This window comes from Symsagittifera roscoffensis, chromosome 2 (genome assembly GCF_963678635.1).
Source record: "Symsagittifera roscoffensis chromosome 2, txSymRosc1.1, whole genome shotgun sequence".
Taxonomy (NCBI): domain Eukaryota; kingdom Metazoa; phylum Xenacoelomorpha; order Acoela; family Convolutidae; genus Symsagittifera; species Symsagittifera roscoffensis.
In genome coordinates this window covers 18,191,906-18,212,449 of record NC_087063.1, presented here as the reverse complement: position 1 = coordinate 18,212,449, position 20,544 = coordinate 18,191,906, and the positions used below count along the sequence as shown (strand labels likewise).

At 36.8% G+C, this 20,544-nt stretch overlaps 1 protein-coding gene across 1 annotated transcript in view; it reads left to right on the top strand.

The window, feature by feature from the left end:
- Positions 1–20,544, top strand: part of LOC134840599 (F-box/LRR-repeat protein 2-like) — a 382,029-nt gene that overhangs the window by 341,138 nt on the left and 20,347 nt on the right. The window contains exons 2-4 of the mRNA XM_063856523.1: positions 14,364–14,505; positions 14,577–14,653; positions 15,073–15,127. Of these exons, the coding sequence (XP_063712593.1) occupies positions 14,422–14,505; positions 14,577–14,653; positions 15,073–15,127 (216 nt within the window). The 5' untranslated portion in view covers positions 14,364–14,421. The remainder of the gene's footprint in view (positions 1–14,363; positions 14,506–14,576; positions 14,654–15,072; positions 15,128–20,544) is intronic.

The following is a 20,544-nucleotide window of genomic DNA, read 5'->3' as shown; positions in this document are numbered from 1 at the left end:
TCACTATCTGTTGTCACATAAGTCCTAGTGTAGATACTGATTCCATCCACGTTCAGCATCACTTGAAACCGCCCATAGACTTCCACGTAGCGCCCATGAAGCTTCTTTATGCGAGGGCCAGCCGTTGTTAGTAGTGCTCGCACAGCACTTGACTCAGTGCGTGGCTCCAGCTGCCTCAGATAATCTGTATATGTGTCCAAATGCATCAAAGTGAACTCCGATGGTTCACTCAGATTTCTGATTACCTGGTGTCCTGCTACCGAGATTATTGACTGTATTTTGCTTCCTTGCGGCACCATGCCGAACCTCTGACCGGAGATCACATTAAGTTTCATGCTCAATTTACTTAGTGCCTCTGTCTCTTCGACTTCTGTCGCCTCGAAGGTATTCAGTTTCTCCTGTAGTTTCTCATTCTCCAGTTCGAGTTTCACTTTTTGTTCGATCTCTTTTGTCACCAGTTCCTGCTGCACTCTATTTAGAGCATCCCTCGCGGCTGCCCTATAATCAATCTTGAAGTCATCGGCCGCAGTCACTGGTCCCGGTTCGCATATCTCCTCTGTTACCGCTTGCATTTTCTTCGTTGCCAGCTCTTGCGGTTTTTCTTTTCTGTGCGCCTCCGTTTCACTCAACAGGCAAGCCTTGCTGGCTTTCACACCTGATAAAGCTTCCTAATGCCTTGGATGCTTGATGTCTGCTACAGCATCCCAGAATTGCGGACAATCTGATTTAAAATGACCTTCCAAGTTGCAAAACAAACACCTCGGGCCGAACTTTGCAATTACTCCTCTCATGAAATCTTCATGATCATTTTCTGACGCATCATCGTCCTCTAGGCTAAAGCCTAATGCTTTCATGCCCTGTTTGTCATGCCCTGTTTGTAAGTTGGGCATGCTGACACATGATGGTCCGTTGAACTGCAATTGACACAAGAGCGTCTCTTGTCCATATCATCCCTCGGTTTGTACCAGTTGTTCCCTTGGTTTGCTGGTCCGTTGGTAAATTTGCCATAATTGTTCTTTTAATATCCAGATCTCAAAGGAGGTTTCAACAAAAGATATTCTATTGACTTGAGCCTCAACTCCTCTGGTGTTGGCGCATTTGTTGATAGTGGTGTGTAATGCGTTGCTAGCATTGTTCGAAGTTCATCATTCTTCACACCATCGATGAATTTTGAGGCTACTGCCAGGTTCATCCTTCTGTTTGACTCATCCGGTTGGCTGCGTCTTCTAAGCATCTCCAAATCGTCTAGAAACTTGTCTATCGTCTCACTTTCTCGTTGCCTCCGTTTCTCGAAGCGCATCATTGCCTGGTGCCCCCGCACCCCTGATCCAAAACGATTTAACAAGATTTCGAAGATTTTCTCAGCTGTGTCTCGCTGATATTGCTTCTTGGCCATGACACAGTTCAGGGCTGTCCCTTCCAAGTTACTGGTGAGCGCACTGCATTCTTGTCTTTCCGATAAATCCTCTTCCTCGAAATGCAGTTTCATTACCTCTATCCAGGTATCAATACAGCCATCAGATTCGTCTTTGTAGCGTCTTAGTTTCTTAAAGACTCTTCTGGACTTCTCACTGCGTTCATTGGTTCTGGATAACCTCGTCACGAATGTCTCCAAAGACCTGTTCAGGGGTTCAAAGGCTGTGGCCATTGCCGTAGCATCTCTCGAGTGCCCCGCCTGAGTGTCATCACACCTTGTTAAGGGCTCTGTATTCGGTGCATCCCTGCAATCCGAATCGCCGTGAGTGTTTCTCCCTTGGCCCACATGACTCCTCCCTGGGCTCGCATGTCTCCTGTTACCGGAATCACTTCTCCCAGTCGCATGTGTGCCTTGCGTCGGTCGTTCGTTAGAGGTATGTCTGTTCCCCGTTGAACTTGCTCTACTGTTTGGGCCCCATGTTCTATTATCCCTTGTGGCATAGCCTGATGGACTGCCCCTACCTCTAGTGGATCCATATGTTTCTCTTTCAATGTGAACTGCTCTTTCTAGTTCACTCATTCTTATGGACATCTGTTCATTTTGTTCTCCTATACTGCCCACTATGTTGTTCAAGGCTTCTTCTAATGCTACCCCGTTTTCCACTAGTGGCGTCACTAGTGGCGGTGTCACCCTGTCGATCCCAGGTAGCTTCGTGCTGGTCGAGATTCGGGCTTTGATTCTCTGCCTCGACGTCTTTTCATTATCCACTTCAGGATCCGCCAATGCGTTGCCTAGCCCTTTGTTTCTACTCTCCCCAGTTCGCGTCTCTGAATTTGTCATACTCGCAAAGCCTCTCGACTGGCCCGGTGTGTTTACCTCTTTGCTCATCGTTCTCACCACACCAAATTTGTCCATGGTTCCAGTCTCTCTTTAGACGTATGCCTCATTTTCCTGGGTCGAACTATTGAGGCTGACTTGAGATGCAAAATCCACTTGCTCGTCTTCATCTTCTTCTTCCTCCTGGGATTCACCTTCATTTCCTGTGCCCACTCCCATGGTGAATGGAAAGATGTTTCCTAAGGTGTTCCTCATTCTTTCTGAGAACGATGAGGACGATGTTTGTTTCTCAGTCCCGCCTGCCATCATGGTGTTGTCTGTTGGAGATCTTCTAGTTGCTACTATTTCAGTTGAGATTTCGGACAGTTCCGACATCTCCTCTCGAACCAATGTCCCGGTGGAAGTGGCAAAATCATGGCCTTGTTCTACCGGAGTAGATTCACTCGCCAGCCTTCTGTCTCTCCCCTCCGGTCCATGTATTTCCTGGTTCTCTTTCATGGCCTGGTCCGGATGGACCTCCACTTCTAGCTTAGCTTTTCGCTCTTCTGAGGACTTCTGACTCCTGGTTTCAACCTTTCTGCCTAAAACCGTCTCCCCTTTGTCGGTCTGGGCTCGTGTGATTCGTTCCACAAAAGGGTCGGTCATTGCTCTTCTTAGCTTTTTAGGTATGAATTTTCTAGAGCTATTACCTCGTTTAGGTATTCTTGACTTGTCTAGACTCATTCTCAATTTATCACTTCTTTTGTCTATACACTTAATTCGATTGCTGGTGACCTTCTGGTTTGACTATCGATAAAAATAACACAGCACAATAAATTCCAAAAATTTCTATTAAATAGTGACCACGAATCCTTGTATGTTATCACGGCACAGCGTATTCACAACTTATTCACAATAATCAATTAATAGTCGTAAGATTTGAGAACTAGCACAGTATGATGATATCAGTAAATTTGAAAGATCGTGTATTCACTGCCCAATTAAGCACAAATTGTTAATTTAAAACCAGATATAAAAAAATAAGAATAATTTTATGAAAAACGTATGTGTATTGTACTTTTAGTCGGTCGCAGTACAATAGTTGAACTTGTTTTTATAAAGAAAGAGCTTTCCCTGCTTGGTGCTGCACCTAACAGACAAAACTTTGAAGGCAGTAATTTTCCCAAGTGGGCGTCTATTGCACCCACCAAGTGCTGTGTTACCTATTTGCCTTCGGACTGCCCGAGCTAGACCTACTTAAATCCTCAGGGCAGTCGTTTTTCTCAAAAATGATTTAGATTTCTATCCACACCAATGAGTTACACACTCTTTTTTAATTTACACCTAGTGTCGCGAATATCCGAGTTTGGACCTGTTTTGTTTTGGTCTGGTCTTTTCTTTAAAGGCAAGTTACCAGTGCAGTCACTGGTTCCTAGCCTGTCTCTTAATAAGTTAACACCCCTCACTATTGTCTTTTTTTCTATTTGCCTAAGTCCTTTAACAAAATTATACCCCTCCGGGTTGATAAAAAACAGTACCCCTCCGGATTGGCAAAAATTGGACCCCTCCGGATTGGCAAAATAGGACCCCTCCGGATCGGCAAAATTGAGACCCCTCCGGATTGGGACCCCTCTGAGTTAGCAAATGCAAGACCCCTCCGGATTAGGACCCCTCCGGTTTTGTGAAAACAAGACCCCTCCGGATTGGGACCCCTCCGAATTAGGAAGAAAAAAAATTTTTTGACCGCTCCGGATTGGGAGCCCTCTGGTTTTGTAAAAATAGCTTTTCTGAAACTTCCTTGATTTTCAACCTATACCCCTCCGGGTACGTTCTCCGATGCTGTTATGCTTTTTGTAATAACTAGGAAGGGTATGTGGTCCTTCCCTAGACCCTTCCGGATTGAAGTAAAGCCTCTTATTTGACAATTCACGCTAACGGTGAAGGGTCTTATCGCTAGCCTAATTCCGGGTCTATCAATGTTTTCCGGTGCCTTTAGTCTTTCCTTTTCTTCTATAACAGCGTAAAATTGCCTTATTCAATCATTTCTACCCTTTGGTAGTGGTGTAAGGGCTTTCCAAAAAAAATTTTTTATAAGACGTTAGGGGTCTACCCTCGCGAATTGGTGAATTTGCTAAAAACAATCTCAAAAAATTTTCACGCTTACTTTTTTGAATAATTTTTCTTCCTATTAGTAAGCTCAGCTATTTTCTGATCTATTGGTACGAAGATCAACTGGATCTGTCCAGTAGTTTCAAACTTATTAACCAAAACGTCTTTTTTCTAAAGTCAAGAAATTTCTCTCTTATAGGTTCCGCCTAACTTTTCCCGCAATTCTGTTCTTTTTGACCTAAAAATTATTGATCCGAGCTCAGAAGGCCTATACTCTTCTAGTTCAATGCAAAAAACCCGATCTATAACACTTTAGTTGAAAAAATTTGCTAAAAACTATGCTACCTGGACCCCTCCGGATTGATGAATCCACTAAATCAAACACGTTAAGTTCGATTTCTCTGTAACCCGGAAGGCTTTCGGGAAGCGGTTTTTAGAAACTGTATATTCACTATTGGACGTTGTCCGAACAACTATTTTTCCTGTCCTAACTCAAAATTTTCAAAAAAATTTCTGGTTTTATATGTTCCGTTTTCTCAAAAATCACGAAAATTTGGTTTTTGGTACCAAAATAGTTCCAACCACTTCCGAACTAAATTTAACCGGTTCTACCTACTATATTAGTGCAATTACGATGTAACGCACTAATTTAGAGCTTTTTTCCGTTTCAAAAAATATCGATATGTCAAAAATCCCGATTTTTGGGGGGATCAAAATATCGCTATTTTGACCCTGAAAACCGGTCTGTTTTCTTTGTTTTTTCACTGAAAAACAATATAGGAGTAACAATATGGGCTATATAAGTAATATTATTCGTATACTATACCCCTCTGGGCTTGTTCAATATCCGAATTAAGGTGCTTAATTCAGATATTCGCAGTTCGGTGAAGGGTCACTACAGTGCAGCACTGTCGAGCCCCCCACAGATTTTAATCTTAATTTTTGTACCAAAAGGGATAAAAAACTTGTTAACGATATCCAACAGTCGATTGTTGTTGTCGTTGAGACCCTTCTTGTTGCTCCTTGTACTGCTTGCCGGATCAGTCTTCTCCCAAGACCACTCCGGATTGAGCGCAAATCAGCAGACCCTTCCGATTGAGCGCAAATTAGCGTTAACGTGCTTAAATACTCAAACAACCCTACAGTACAAGCCTCACAAACGGGCTACAAAAACGATCGTAACGATCCTGACTGATATAAATGCCTGTAACAACGATATATCTATCAACAACAAACGGGACGGTCGGATCACATCTTGTCTGGGGGATGATTTCTACTGATTTTTTTAAAACTTTTTTTTTTACTGTTTTTGGTTTTTTCGGTTATTTTTTATGTTTTTTGTTTTTCTTGGGTACTATACTACTTTTTTTTTGGTTTTATATATATCTTTACATGTTTTTGGTCACAAACCTCTCAGGGAACGAGGGGATGGCCGGTCCCCCCACCCTTCCTGATTCGTGAATTTTCGGTCTTAACTATGTTAAAAACTATTCACGGTAAACCGGAAGGCTTCCGCGTTCCGAACTACTCTTCCACCCCTGCGGTTTTGGCCTATTAAGGGCGTTAATGTGAGCATCCGCTCGGCGCGGAGTGCTCGTTAACAGTTCTGCCGGTCATGATGTTAAAAAAGAATAACACCAGGAGCGCCATAAAAACATCTATGTAACATTCGCCAGGAAGATACATATCGACGGAAAATAAAGCTAGGTTCTAATACGACTGGCCAACGTCTAAACAGAGCTCTACGTGCTTTTCACCTTCTCTACAAAGCCAGTTCTTTTGGTGGTCTTTTCAACATCGGGTCGACAAAAACGTAACTGTTCTCCGGCTTCGACCAGAACGCTCAAATTTACTTAATTACATGCAGAAATAGTGAGCTCATGGCTGGGTCTCAGTATCCCCAGTCCACGAAGCCACTCCTAAAAACAAGGCTACTACTATTTATTGAATTATTATTGTTTTTGCTCAGTAGATAAAAATCATCATCTCCATCGAAGATGGATCAACCCTTCCCCCCAACTCCTTGCTTCTCATCCTTGCAAAATGAATTCAGATGTTAATTAAATTCAACTCAGGGCATAGTAGGGAAGCTAAAAAGTTATGTAAAACAGTTTCAGTCCAAATCCCGAGACCCCTCCGGATTCTCGAATCCGGGGAAATAAGGCCTTTATTTTCCTTCCAGAAGGCTGTCTACCACCCTTCACCGTTGCTCGCAACGGCCTTGCAACTATTGTAGCGGAACAATAGTTGCAACTCGGAGCAGTCTCTGCTACTTCTGCTTTTTCTGATTCCGATTCTCAACTTTTCCGTTGTTGTCGTTGTCGCAACTATCGTTGTTGTGTCTATATTTCGGTTTTTGTCCAAAATGTCTGTTTCTGACGTTTCTTATAATTATTACGTCATCAATTCGAATTTTTAAAATTTAACAATTTCCGAATTCTTCAGCCTTCACGATTTGTCTAATCGTTCGATTAACGCTCTTATTCCTTCGAAACCGCCAATTCGGAAGGTTCGCTGCTAAAATTTCGAAATTGCTGCATCTGCATTTTTGTCCATTCTGTTCGAATGTCACACGGCCCCAGCACAGAAATTTTTTTGAGCAAGCTTTGTAAGAACCTAATCATATGCACTGAGGAACCCAGAACAGGCAGCTTTTTAAAACAGAGAATCTCCCTGGCAATACAGATTGCGAACGCCGCTTGCGTACTCGGAACAATAAATGACAAAATAACTTTCGACGAAATTTTTTATTTGTAACACTTGCATATTTTTAATAATAATAATAACAAAGGATTTAGGAATATAATCCAAGGGTTTGCAAAAAACCCAGTCATTGCGTTGTTCAAAGTTTACTTTTCAGTTATAAGTGTAAGTTTCTTCAGGTCTCTACAGTTGTTGCATTCGCATAAAATGCGCCAAGTGCATGTGTCTGATTCGTTTTAGCCTGTTTTTGCATTCTGGGTCAAACAATATGTCACTTTTGAAGTATTCGTTGTACAGATTAGCAAGACGACATGCCCGAAACCAGAAATCCGACTCGCACTTCTTCAGACGCATTTGTTTGCAGACGAAATTTCGTGTCATTTGAGCTCTTCGGATATTATTTTTTTCTCGTGTCGACTTGCGTGTTCTTATTGAAGACAGAAATTTTTGCTAAAAAAAATATTTCAAACGTTTTCGCAACTATGTGCATCGTCAGGATTTTTACAATAAACTACTCTAAATGACGATAAAACATCAATTTACAAATTTTATTTACAATAAATCACATACAATTTGGTTCTAAACCATCATGATAAAAAATTAGCCAATCACAGTTGACCTCTAAATTACTATTAAGATTAAAATACTTTTAACCTCTAAAATTAATTAAACATTTTAAAATTAATTTGTCTGGAAGTTTCTGAGCCATAATTTTGATTTAGACATGTACGTTTTGAAAAAAAAAACAAAAATATTTTGGGACTAAATTTTCAGTGTTAACTCCCTGCTCCTAAACTCATCGCGCAAGTTCAAGCCCGGTTTCTTTTTCCTGATATGTATTGCCTCTAGTGTTAGCAATTTTGTTTGGTTGTTTGACCTATCTATAATTTCCCAACTAAGATCTGCGCTATTTCCCTCAAGTTGGCATTGCTGAAGGTGGATGCCTACCGGTGAGTCTGCTTTCTTATGTTCCTCAATTCTAGTGGTCAAATGTCGAACAGTTTGTCCGACATAGGTGGAAGTGCATCCACTACATGACAGTTTATAAACCACTCTTGACTTGAGGTCATTAAAATGCTGACTTCAGTGATGGTAAACATGATTGCAGTTTTCTTGTTGTGAAAACCACTTGAACGTTAGTTAATTTTCGTAACCTGTTAGCAGAATATTGGCTCTGGTTACCTCTATATTGAGCCATCAGCATTGGGGGCTTCACATCCTTTGGTGATTGAACTGACAAACCCCTGTCACTATCCAGGGGCTTGCCCTTACCCTCGATGATCTTGCCCAAGGCGTATGAAGCCAACTTTGCGGACCAATTTTCAGGGTACTGATTTGTCAGCGATTGCGCCCTATTAGTTTCCATAGCCTTATCAAATTGCTCAAAGCTAGATGTACTCCTAAAAACCCTGTGTACAGTGCCTTGGATAACACTACGCTTATACTGAGTTGGGGCGCAGCTTCTATAGTTCAGTATAGTCCCTGTATCTGTTGGTTTTTGATACCAACTGCAAGTTAAACGCTCAAATCACCTGCATTTGATACCAACTGTTCAAATCCAGGAACGGCAAATTCCCCTCTGAATTAGTTTTCTCTAGAGTGAACTGCAAATTTGGATGAAGAGAATTGGCGGCATCGAGAAGACAACTCGGCTCCCCTCTGACTGTTCTTACAATGTCATCCACATACCTGAGGAACAATTTCACCTGGGGAGTATCCTTCTCCTTGTTCTTAGCTGGGCAGCAGCTTTCACAGTACCAGACTATCTCGGTTATTGATGCGTATACGTCATCGGATATTTTTCCGCATTTTAGATGATACTTGAAGAAACTTAACCCGTATCGATTTTAATTGAAAAGGACTTAAGCACTTGTCATCTTCTTTTATCATTATCACTTCCATATCTAGAAAATTCCAAGGATTTTGACTGGAATACGTGATGAATAGAGGCTAGAAATCAGTCGGCTTTTTTTTGCTCTTTTTTCATTATTTTCGCCTTTGATCTTTTTGACCTTCAAACACTAAATGGAAATTCTCTAAAAACAAAAATACAGTCGTTTAGATAGAGATTAGTCTGAACTAGAAAATTTATTTGAATAAAAACAAAACATCCGTGCATTATATTATCGAACCCTAAAATTTGGAAATTTCCATACATGCTCTATTCGAAAATCTGTATTGAAAAACCGAATTTGGAAAAAGAAAAAGACAGTTACAGAAAAACGATTTAGTAGAAAAAGAAATTATAGCTTATCAACAGAAAAGAAAACTGTTTTGCAGAAAAATTATTTGACAGAAAAAGAAAATTTTTTTTTGCAGAAAAAAGTTATTTCTAGCAGAAAATATTTATCAGCAGAAAAACAGGTAGTCATTGCTTGATCTGGACGGCAATTTATTTTGTCAATTCAATTATTTACTGGGACCTGATCACAGTCTCTTCCCCTTCTGGACGGCAATTTATTTCGTCAATTCAATTATTTACTGGGAACTGATCACAGTCTCTTCCCCTTCAACTGATTGTACCTCGCATCCTGATCGAACCACTTTCAACTCATCGTTCGCCCAGAATTGGCATAGCGAAAGAAAATAGACAGCCAGAAGTCAACAGCTAGAAATCAGTAGTCAACCGATTTTAACCATGTCAAGCAAAAAACTTAGCCAATAAGAATTTAATGGACTTCAAAAATCAGCATTATACAAGATTTACTCCTATTTGTACGACCAGAAGAAAGATTATCGTAAAATAACGGAGTTTATTCAGAAAACATCGGAAGCAGACAAGGATGGCAAACTACAGTCAACATCGACGAAAGCAAAAGAAGTATCAAAAAATGTGAGAAATTTTTCGCCTTTTCCTGTACCAGAGGAGTGTGTAGACTTGATTTTGGGTTCAAGTATAATTGCTAGGGTAAAAACTGAAACTTTCCCCAATGATACAAATGTTCATGCATACAGGGGTAGCTCCACTGAGGAGAAAATAAAAGTCCTTGACCAATATAGTGAAAAAAAACTTAAGTGTGTGATAATCCAAGATGGGACAAACTCCATCTTAAAAAAAATTTACTCAACGATTGATGAGTTTAGCGCCAAATATGAAGAACTTATCGCTTTAATAACTGCAAAATTTTCACCAGAATCGATTGTCATTCAAGAAATACCACCAATACTTAACAATGATGATGCTAATGACAAAATTGATCATTATAATCGTTTTCTGAATGAAATGTATGGTTCGACGACGGGATTTGAGGTGCTAAGTCTAAACTCAAACATCAAAAGCTTGGAGAACTATCAGAGTTTATATTTTGACACTATACACCTGAACGATGAGTTAGGTATACCATTATTGCGCAATTGCCTCGGCTCATACGTGTTCAAACACTCAAGTAAACTCCCGAGGGTAAAACCAGCCCCTGATTATACTGGAAAAGCAAATTCCAACCAAAAATCGTTTTCCAATTATCAACATAAAAATGTTTATAGGTCTACCAATAGACCCTATAGTAACGATCGCATGCACCCATATGGCCGACAAACTGGTCATGGCCGACAAACTGGTCAAAATAATTTCAACAACAACTCATGGGGCTGTTATAATAATTATAACCATAATTTGAATTGTAACCAGCAGTCATATAACTACTCGCAAGGTTTTCATTATTAAGTAACGCTAGTTAAGACTATCTTTTTGATAAACGACTGTTATTTGTAATTTTAACTATAATTGTTCTACAAAGCGATATGCTGTTACTTTTTGCCTTAACTAGCATATCTGTCATCAGCTTCTGCGAAAGCGATCAATTCGTAGCTTATGCGGTACTGAATAAAAGAAAAGGAAAGTATATTTTTCCATGGGTTGCCACAATATACTCGAACAAACATTATTGCACTATACTTAATAATATAAGCTATTACTATTACAGTTATTATATAAAAAACACAAGCAAGACTTATAAAAAACAAGAAAGGTCCCTTCATAAAACTCTCCTAACATCAGGGGACATCCACCCAAATCCAGGACCATTCATGCAATTCAGTCAAATAAAGAAAAAACTGGAAAACTACAACAACAACTTAAAAGTACTACATCTTAATTGTAGAAGCTTAGCTAAAAGCGTTCAGATCTCAAACAACTTATCAAAACTTTTAATGATAATACAATTTTCGGATTTTCCGAGACATGGTTCAATGATACAAATGACGATAAACTATGGGCCATAGACAATGACAAACATAAGTTGTTCCGATGTGATAGAACTTATGAATCAAGTAAAAAATTGAAGGGTGGAGGGGTCATGTTACTGGTTCCTAAAAAGTTAAACCCAAAAGTAAGACATGACTTAAACAACATGCACAAAAAGTATGATAGCATCTGGATGAAATTTAAAGCCGGACTCAACAAAAATGATAGAACCATTATATTAAACCTGGCCTACAATCCTAATAGAAACAACAAAACAGACTTCTTAGATGATCTAGCCAAATCAATTGACCATGCACAGTCATTTAATTCAAACCTAATTTTACTAGGAGATTACAATCTCAACTATCTCAACAAAGACGACAAACAGTCTTTAGATACAATCCTAATACCATATAATCTGGACGTCACTAACAAATTAACACCTACTCACTCAAAAGCACTAATTGACTATATTATCACCGACCTAGGCATAAAAGATCTAACAAATAATTCAATAGTATTCACACCACCAATTAAGACCGACCACCAAGCAACAGCATTCATTACAGAACTTAAGCTGAACAACAATGTAAGACCAATCAAACGTAAAATATATGACAAATCCAATTACTCCAATTACAAATTTAAACAAAAACTATCAGCTATAAATTAGAGAAGTTTCTGTAGCAATAATAATCCCGAAATAATGCTCGACATCTTCACATCAAACATTGCTGACACCATTAAAGAATGTCCCCACGGAAGACTATTTTCATTCGCAACGACAAACCAAAGGTAAACTACGAAGATGATAAATTTATTTCCCAACTGTTTAACTCGAAAAAAAGCGAACGCAAAAAATGGAGTATAATAAACGATACAAGAAACTCAAAAAAATCTTCCAACCTCATTCCATTACTTAGAAACTCCTTCGGCGATTTCATAACCAATAATTTACAGATGGCGAACCTGCTAAATTACAAGTTCTCAACTCTTGGATGCTTTTATGAGAAAAATTCAAAAATCAGGAAAAGTCCACCGACTTCTACATACAGAATTCGAAATAATAATAAATTTTCATTCCGATTCATCACATCAGCTGAATGTAAAAAAAAAATTCATAATTTAAATTGTCAAAGGCACCAGGTCCATCCAAAATTCCAGCCTGGGCACTGAAGGATGGCTGCAATGAAATATACACACATCTGACATTTCTGTACAATGAGTTTTTGAAAAACAAGACATATCCTTGCAAGCTCAAAAAAGCAATTGTCACACCAATATACAAAAAAGAAGATCCAGAACTGCCAGAAAATTATAGGCGTATCTCTATAACTGGGGCTCTTTCAAAAGTTTTTGAAAAATTGTTATATAAACAAATCAACGAATATCTGATATCCCAAAAATTACTAAGTAATACCCAATTTGTGTTCAGAACATCATATTCAACAATCGACGCTATTCTTTATTGCACTGAAGCATTCAGAAAAGCAATAGACAACAACAAAACTGTAGCATGTTCCTTACTGGATCTCTCTAAAGCATTTGATTCTATTGATCATGCTTATCTTAAACAAAAACTAAAAGGGTTAAATTTTTCCGAAGAAGCTATAGAAATGATCAATTCCTTTATCACCAACCGAAGTCGGAAAACAATTGTTAACAACACCGAATCCGATTGGATTACACTTGAGCAGGGTGTCCCACAGGGCACTGTCCTTGGCCCTCTAATATTCAACCTCTACATTAACGATCTCAACAAACAAATTGACAAAACATGTAAAATAGTTCAATATGCGGATGATACATTACTCTTCTGTGAAAATAACGATCCACAAAAAGCTATTAAAGCACTCGAAGCCAATTGCTGTGTATTGTCAAATTATTTTTTAGAACATTCACTTCAATTGAAGGCAAAAAAAAACAGAACTCATTGTTTGGAGCAAAAACCATTCAAGGAAAAAGGATGAAAAGTATACTATAACTCTAGATGATAAAATAATTGAGGCAAAAAACTAATGTTAAATACCTAGGAGTAGTTTTAGATCAGTTTCTCACATTCCAAGATAAAAATATTCTCAGGAAAATGGCATGCGGAATAAAAACACTTCAATCAATCAAAAAGCCATTGTCAGCGAAAACAAGACTCTTGATAATGCATGCACTGTTAATTAGTCATCTGCATTACCCAGCAATTCTTTTAAGTGGAATATCCGCTAACCTAATGATATCTCTGGAAAAACAATTAAACTGGGCAGTAAAAACTTGCTGCGATCGTGCAAAATACAACTCATCTTCAGACTTGAAGCTAAAACACAATATATTACCAGTAACAATGTTTCTGGACTATAAAATAATATGTCACTTTTGGAAAATACAACATCAATTATTGCCAGCCTATTATAACATTGAGTATGATAACCACCAAATAGATATTAATACAAGAAACCAAAATTATATTTCGGCGACAGATACAATGGGCAATACATAGAAAATTCCTTCTTTAAAAAGTCCGTCATAATCTGGAACAAAATAACAGATGATAAAGTCAACTTTAAAGACATAGTAACATACAGAAAAGCAACGATAAAATTCAAAAATTATTATTTATTATTATTTAAAGAAGACCCCTCTGTGGCAACTCATGGTAAAGTTTCATGGAAAAGCTTCAAGTTTATATAATAACATTTATTTACCAACCATCTTGAAGCTCTCAGGTGAAAAGTAATCATCGATAATTGTAATCGAGTTTGTTTTGTTTATTGTTATTGTAACTATGTGTATCTAATGATGTTATAATATTTTTATGAACTGATAGGAAAAAAAACAGAAAGCATTTGACATACACTTGTGTATTGAAATTAATTTCGATGTGCAATTAAAGTGTTTTTTTTAATTTTTTTTTTGAAGGGACTCCTGACTGTAACCTCGGTTACTATGATACTTTTGACCTTCTGATTACCTAAAAAGGACACCAACCCAAAGTGCTTCCGAACCTTAACCACACTTTTTTGGTGTTAAGCTACAAAGTTGTTCTTTGTTTTGGTTGACCTAAACTCATTTTTCCTGGTTAGAAAACTATTCGGACTACTTCTCGCTACTTAACAGCTGCCATGAATGTTTTTTACTTTTTTCAGAATAAAAGTTTGCTCTAAATGCTTTGTCTTTCATAATGTGACAAAATGGAATAACTATGGAGCTTAGTAACCGGAACGGACATAGCAATGGTGCAATTCAGTATCAAAATGGAAATTCGGTACATTCCTCGAATGGAACGGTGAGTAAAATTTGAGTGCAAATCATTTCAGCCCCATGTTTTTGTGTCTTATTTTTTTTTCTGTTGATCAGGTGACTAACTATCGAATTGAGTCTCGAAGCATCTCATCAATAAATGATGACCGCATTCCGAGAGAAATCTTTTTCAGGTAAATAAACATCTAGAGTACATATCATCAGTGTTTACATGAAAGTTTTTTTTTCGGGTTGTTGAAGAGTTTTATACATGTCTTTAGTGCAACAGTGTTTCTGGTCTCGATGAGTGAATTTTAGTTTGACGCTGCAGTTAAGAAGAAGTCAATTAAAAAGCCAACACTAAATCAAAAGTGAATTTCTATTACAATTGCGAGAGATCAGGAGCTGATATTTGGACGAAGTTTTAAAATAAAATACTTGCTATTTGAAACAGTATTTTGTGATGGAAAGTATATGCTCTGTTATACAATAAAGTTTTTGAGTTCGAAAGTAAAAAAAAAACTCCTACATTATATAAATTCGATTCTTTGGTTGTCAAAGCTGTAAAATGTTCCCTTGTATAAAATTCTGAAATTGTTCTCCTGCATTTCAGAGTTTTCTCATTTCTGGACTTAACAAGCTTATGCAGATGTGCTGGAGTTTGCAAGGTAAGCCGTTTGCTCATCGAAATAACATGATCTGCTATTTTTTTTGATAACATCATTTTAAGAAATTATTATTCGTTAAGCTGAGCGGTCAAGTTGAAAAAACAAAGCTAGTAGAGGTACTGTACGGATCATGCTCTTGGGTTGACAAGGCTCAGTGGTTCAAGACCGAGCAGCAGTTGTTCTGTTTTTGCAAATTAAAACCGTTCGACTTCGATTGTCGAGGGGCTGTATATTTTTCGTCGGATCAGTTAAACTATGGATTTTCTTCTTAATTGTTCGAAAAAAAACAGAAAATTAATGCTTGGTTTGGTTTTTTTATTCAGTCATTTTTCGGCGATCGAAATAATAGTTTTTTAACAAAAAAATTGTTGTGCCCTTTGGAAGATATCGACTCCCTGAAATCGAAAGATTTTCTACCTCGGCTCATTTTTTGCAAAGTTTTGGGAGTTTGAAAATTGCCAATTTGGTCATGATTTGGACTAATTTATGCGCGCTTTGTTGCTGGTATCCAGAGTCCTTAAAGTTTAACGCGAATTGTTTATGCGTGGCGAACAGCAAAATTGTTCTAAATTAATTGAGGCTAGCTCTTGGTCGTATTAATTTCGTTCGACTCAACTTTTCACACATGATCTTTGATTTATCTTTTTAAGTATTTTCTTTTCCTAAAAACTTTTCGATATGGATTAAGGGGCATTCGGAACATTCAGGGCTTTGCACTGATGTACGAACAATCTTGTTTGCACATAGCGGATTGCTTACATTTGCGAAGCGATTGTATTAGTATGAAACTTCTTTTTTCCAACGTAATTCGCAATTTTTGGTGCCACTTTTAGGCGCATGGGCTTTGACTTTCGAATAGTAATAAGTTAAAACAGTTGATGCACTTTTAATTCATCAAATGAACCGAAAGCAATGATTTGCTTCAAACAATGTAACAATAATGACAACTCGATTTCAGAAAGTTTCTTACACAATATATCTGGCAATGTTTGAAATGCATAATATATACATAATGATTTGTTACATGCTAAGTTAGTGTGGATGCCTTTTTTTTGTTATAATCCAAATTATTACTTGCAAAATTGAGTCAAATTTAGTAATTGTAGCCACTTTTGATGAATGGCATTAGTAATTTATTAGAATATCCAGATGCTTATTCGTAACTAGTGTTAGTCGGTTGCTAAGCATGCGTGGCTGAGTGGATAGTGCGTGGGACTAAAGATATCTTAATTGCAGTTGGTCGCAGATCGAATCCTAGACCTAGCTGAGTTCTTGCTAATTCGAGGCTTGTTTCTATTTTGTTTTGTGCACTTTTTAGATTTGCTTTTTAGTCGTGTTCTCGCAAGTGCTTGCGAAGCGCAGCTACACCTCTGTCTTAAAAATAAGTTTCCAATGGTGCAGCTAATAAATTGGAGAATGTCTCTGGATTTTTTTGCATGTTTTTTAAAGCTAAAATAAAGGATAAACGAGCCGATATTTTTTCCAGCCGTTAGCAAAGTGTAATAAAATGGCCAAAGTGTATCACGTAAGCTAATTCAGTTAAAAGCTACATTTAAAATGCTAATTAGTGTTGCTACTATTTCAACAAATCTATCTATCTATCTATCTATCTATCTATACTTACTTTATTTAAATGCGTTTGACAGCTTTTTCCCATATTTAAGCATAATAATTTTGCGAAAGAATTTGTTCACTTTTAAGCTATATCTTATATTGCGATGCTTTAAAAAAATTTTCGATGAACTTTCCGCAAGGTCATTAATTTTTCGGCATTTTTTTTTCGAGGTCAAATTAAGTCTGTCTGTTTACCTGTTTTTTTTATCTATCTATTATCTATGTATCTACATTGTATATTTAAATGCGGGCTTCACTATTTTGTTGTGTTTAAGCTTTTTCAACGTAATAATTTGAATGTTTACCAAAAGAATTTTGAACGTCTAAGCTATATCGTATATTGCAATGGTTAATGTTTTTTTTTTCGTTTTTCCAGTTTACAATCAGTTCATTTCATCAAGTTTGAAATGAGCTACCCAATAGCTGGATTCTGTCAGATTTTTCGCAGGTTTTGTTATTCTGGCCTCCATATATAAATAACCAAATCCCTTTAGTTAACGAGATACGGCATTTTTCGAGATTTTTCAAAATTCTCTAGAACATTCAAGTTTAAAAAGTTTCTCAATTTTTGAAATTCTCACGCAGTAGTTAAGGGCAGTCAAGGTACTCTCAGGGGTTGCAAATCTTGCCTCCAAATCTCACTTCTCAAGTCCTTGTAGTTATCGAGATATGACGTTTTTTATGATTTAATTTTCAAAAAAAAACTTCCAAAAATTTGAAGATCTCAATCCTGTTGTTGGAATTTGTGAGGGTACTCTCAGGGGTTGCGAATGTTGCGTCTGAGTATGGATGCTCAAATCCTTGTAGATTTCGAGAAATGACGTTTTTCGGATTTTTGAGAAATTATGAAAAAAAACTTAGATGTCGAAAAATTCCAAAACGTTTTTTAGGATTTTTACAAACTTTTTCAGAGAACTTAGATATAAAAGTTTTCACAAAATTTGAAATTACCATTTCTGTAGTGAGGCTGTCAGGGTAATCTTAGGAGTTGATAATTTTACCGCCAAATATGACTGCTCAAAACCTTGTAGTTTTCCAGATATGACGTTTTTTGGTGAATTTTTCAAAAAAAGTTTCATGAAAATTTAATTCAATTTTTCAAAATTCGAAATTCCTAGCCTGTGTTTGGTGAGTGTCTCAGAGTAATCTCAGGGGTTGCGAATTCAGCCTCCAATTAAGAATGCCCAAATCTTTAAAGTTCAAGAGATATGACGGTTTTCGTGATATCTTCGGAAACTTTCAAACTAAAATTACAAAATAATTCACAAAAGTGAAATCCCAACCCTTTAGTTGTGTGCTGTCAGAGTACTTGCAAATATTGCCTTCAATTGAGACTGATCAAATCTTAGTAGTTTTCGAGATGTGACGTTCTTTCTGGTTTCCAAAAAAATATCTTATTAGAAAACTTAAGGTTGAAGTTTCACAAAATTTGAATTTCCCAACGTTTTTCTTTTACTGTAAGAGTAATCTCAGGAGTTGCAAGTTTTGCGTCCAATTGCGACTGCTCAATTGCTTCCCAGATATGGTGTTTTGTAGTTGATTTGAAACTTTTTCATAGAACTTATATAAAACTTCACAAAATTTTTTATTTCTTAAAATTTGTATGAAAATTTGAATAAAAAACTACAAAATTTGCAATTACAAACCCTACACTCAAAGAATGCAGATCTTATTTTCAATAAATGCGGTTTTTTATGAGTTGTTAAAAACTCGGGCGTACCAGAGGTGCGTTACACGTTAGTTAAATCTCATTTCTATTGAAATCTTCACATTTCTTTTTAGAACCGATTCTTTGTCGGGCTACTAATTCGAATTGCATTGTGTGACTTCTAAAATCAAAAGGATGCGTGTGACGACATAAGTCGCAAATTTTCAGCCGTTAGCAAAGTGTAATAATATGGCCAAAGTGTATCACTTAAGCTAATTCAGTTAAAAGCTACATTTAAAATGCTAATTAGTGTTGCTACTATTTCAACAAATCTGTATCTATCTATCTATCTATACTTACTTTATTTAAATGCTTTTGACAGCTTTTTCCCATATTTAAGCATTCTAATTTTGCGAAAGAATTTTTTCACTTTTAAGCTATGTCATATATTGCGATGCTTTAAAAAGTTTTTCGATGAACTTTCCGCAAGGTCATTAATTTTTCGGGAATTTTTTTTCGAAGTCAAATTAAGTCTGTCTGTTTACCTGTTTTTTTTTAATCTATCTATTATCTACGTATCTACATTGTATATTTAAATGCGGGCTTTACTATTTCGTTGTGTTTAAGCTTTTTCAACGTAATAATTTGAATGTTTACCAAAAGAATTTTGAACGTCTAAGCTATATCGTATATTGCAATGGTTAATGTTTTTTTTTTCGTTTTTCCAGTTTACAATCAGTTCATTTCATCAAGTTTGAAATGAGCTACCCAATAGCTGGATTCTGTCAGGGTTTTCGCAGGTTTTGTTACTCTGGCCTCCATATATAAATAACCAAATCCCTTTAGTTAACGAGATACAGCATTTTTCGAGATTTTTCAAAATTCTCTAGAACATTCAAGTTTAAAAAGTTTCTCAATTTCTGAAACTCTCACGCAGTAATTAGGGGCAGTCAAGGTACTCACCGGGTTGCGAATCTTGCCTCCAAATCTCAATTCTCAAGTCCTTGTAGTTATCGAGATATGACGTTTTTTTATGATTTTTACAAAAATTTTCAAAAAAAACTTCCAAAAATTTGAGATCTCAATCCTGTTGTTGGATTTTGTGAGGGTACTCTCAGGGGTTGCGAATCTTGCGTCTCAATATGGATGCTCAAATCCTTGTAGTTTTCGAGAAATGACGTTTTTCGGATTTTTTAAGAAATTATGAAAAAAAACTTAGATGTTGAAAAATTCCAAAACGTTTTCTAGGATTTTTACAAAATTTGAAATAACCATTTCTGTAGTGAGGCTGTCAGGGTAAGTTTAGGAGTTGATAGTTTTGCCGCCAAATATGACTGCTCAAAACCTTGTAGTTTTTCAGATATGACGTTTTTTTTGGTGAATTAAAAAAAAAAATTTCATGAAAATTCGAAATTCCTAGCCTGTGTTTGGAGGGTGTCTCATAGTAATCTCAGGGGTTGCGAATTCAGCCTCCAACTAAGAATGCCCAAATCTTACAAGTTCAAGAGATATGACGGTTTTCGTGATTTCTTCGGAAACTTTCAAACTAAAATTACAAAATAATTCACAAAAGTGAAATCCCAACCCTGTGGTTGCGTGCTGTCAGAGTACTGTCAAAGATTGCAAATATTGCCTTCAATTGAGACTGATCAAATCTTAGTAGTTTTCGAGATGTGACTTCTTTCTGGTTTCCAAAAAAATATCTTATTAGAAAACTTAAGGTTGAAGTTTCACAAAATTTGAATTTCCCAACGTTTTTCTTTTACTGTAAGAGTAATCTCAGGAGTTGCAAATTTTGCGTCCAATTGCGACTGCTCAATTGCTTCCCAGATATGGTGTTTTGTAGTTGATTTGAAACTTTTTCATAGAACTTATATAAAACTTCACAAAATTTTTTATTTCTTAAAATTTGTATGAAAATTTGAATAAAAAACTACAAAATTTGCAATTACAAACCCTACACTCAAAGAATGCAGATCTTATTTTCAATAAATGCGGTTTTTTATGAGTTGTTAAAAACTCGGGCGTACCAGAGGTGCGTTACACGTTAGTTAAATCTCATTTCTATTGAAATCTTCACATTTCTTTTTAGAACCGATTCTTTGTCGGGCTACTAATTCGAATTGCATTGTGTGACTTCTAAAATCAAAAGGAT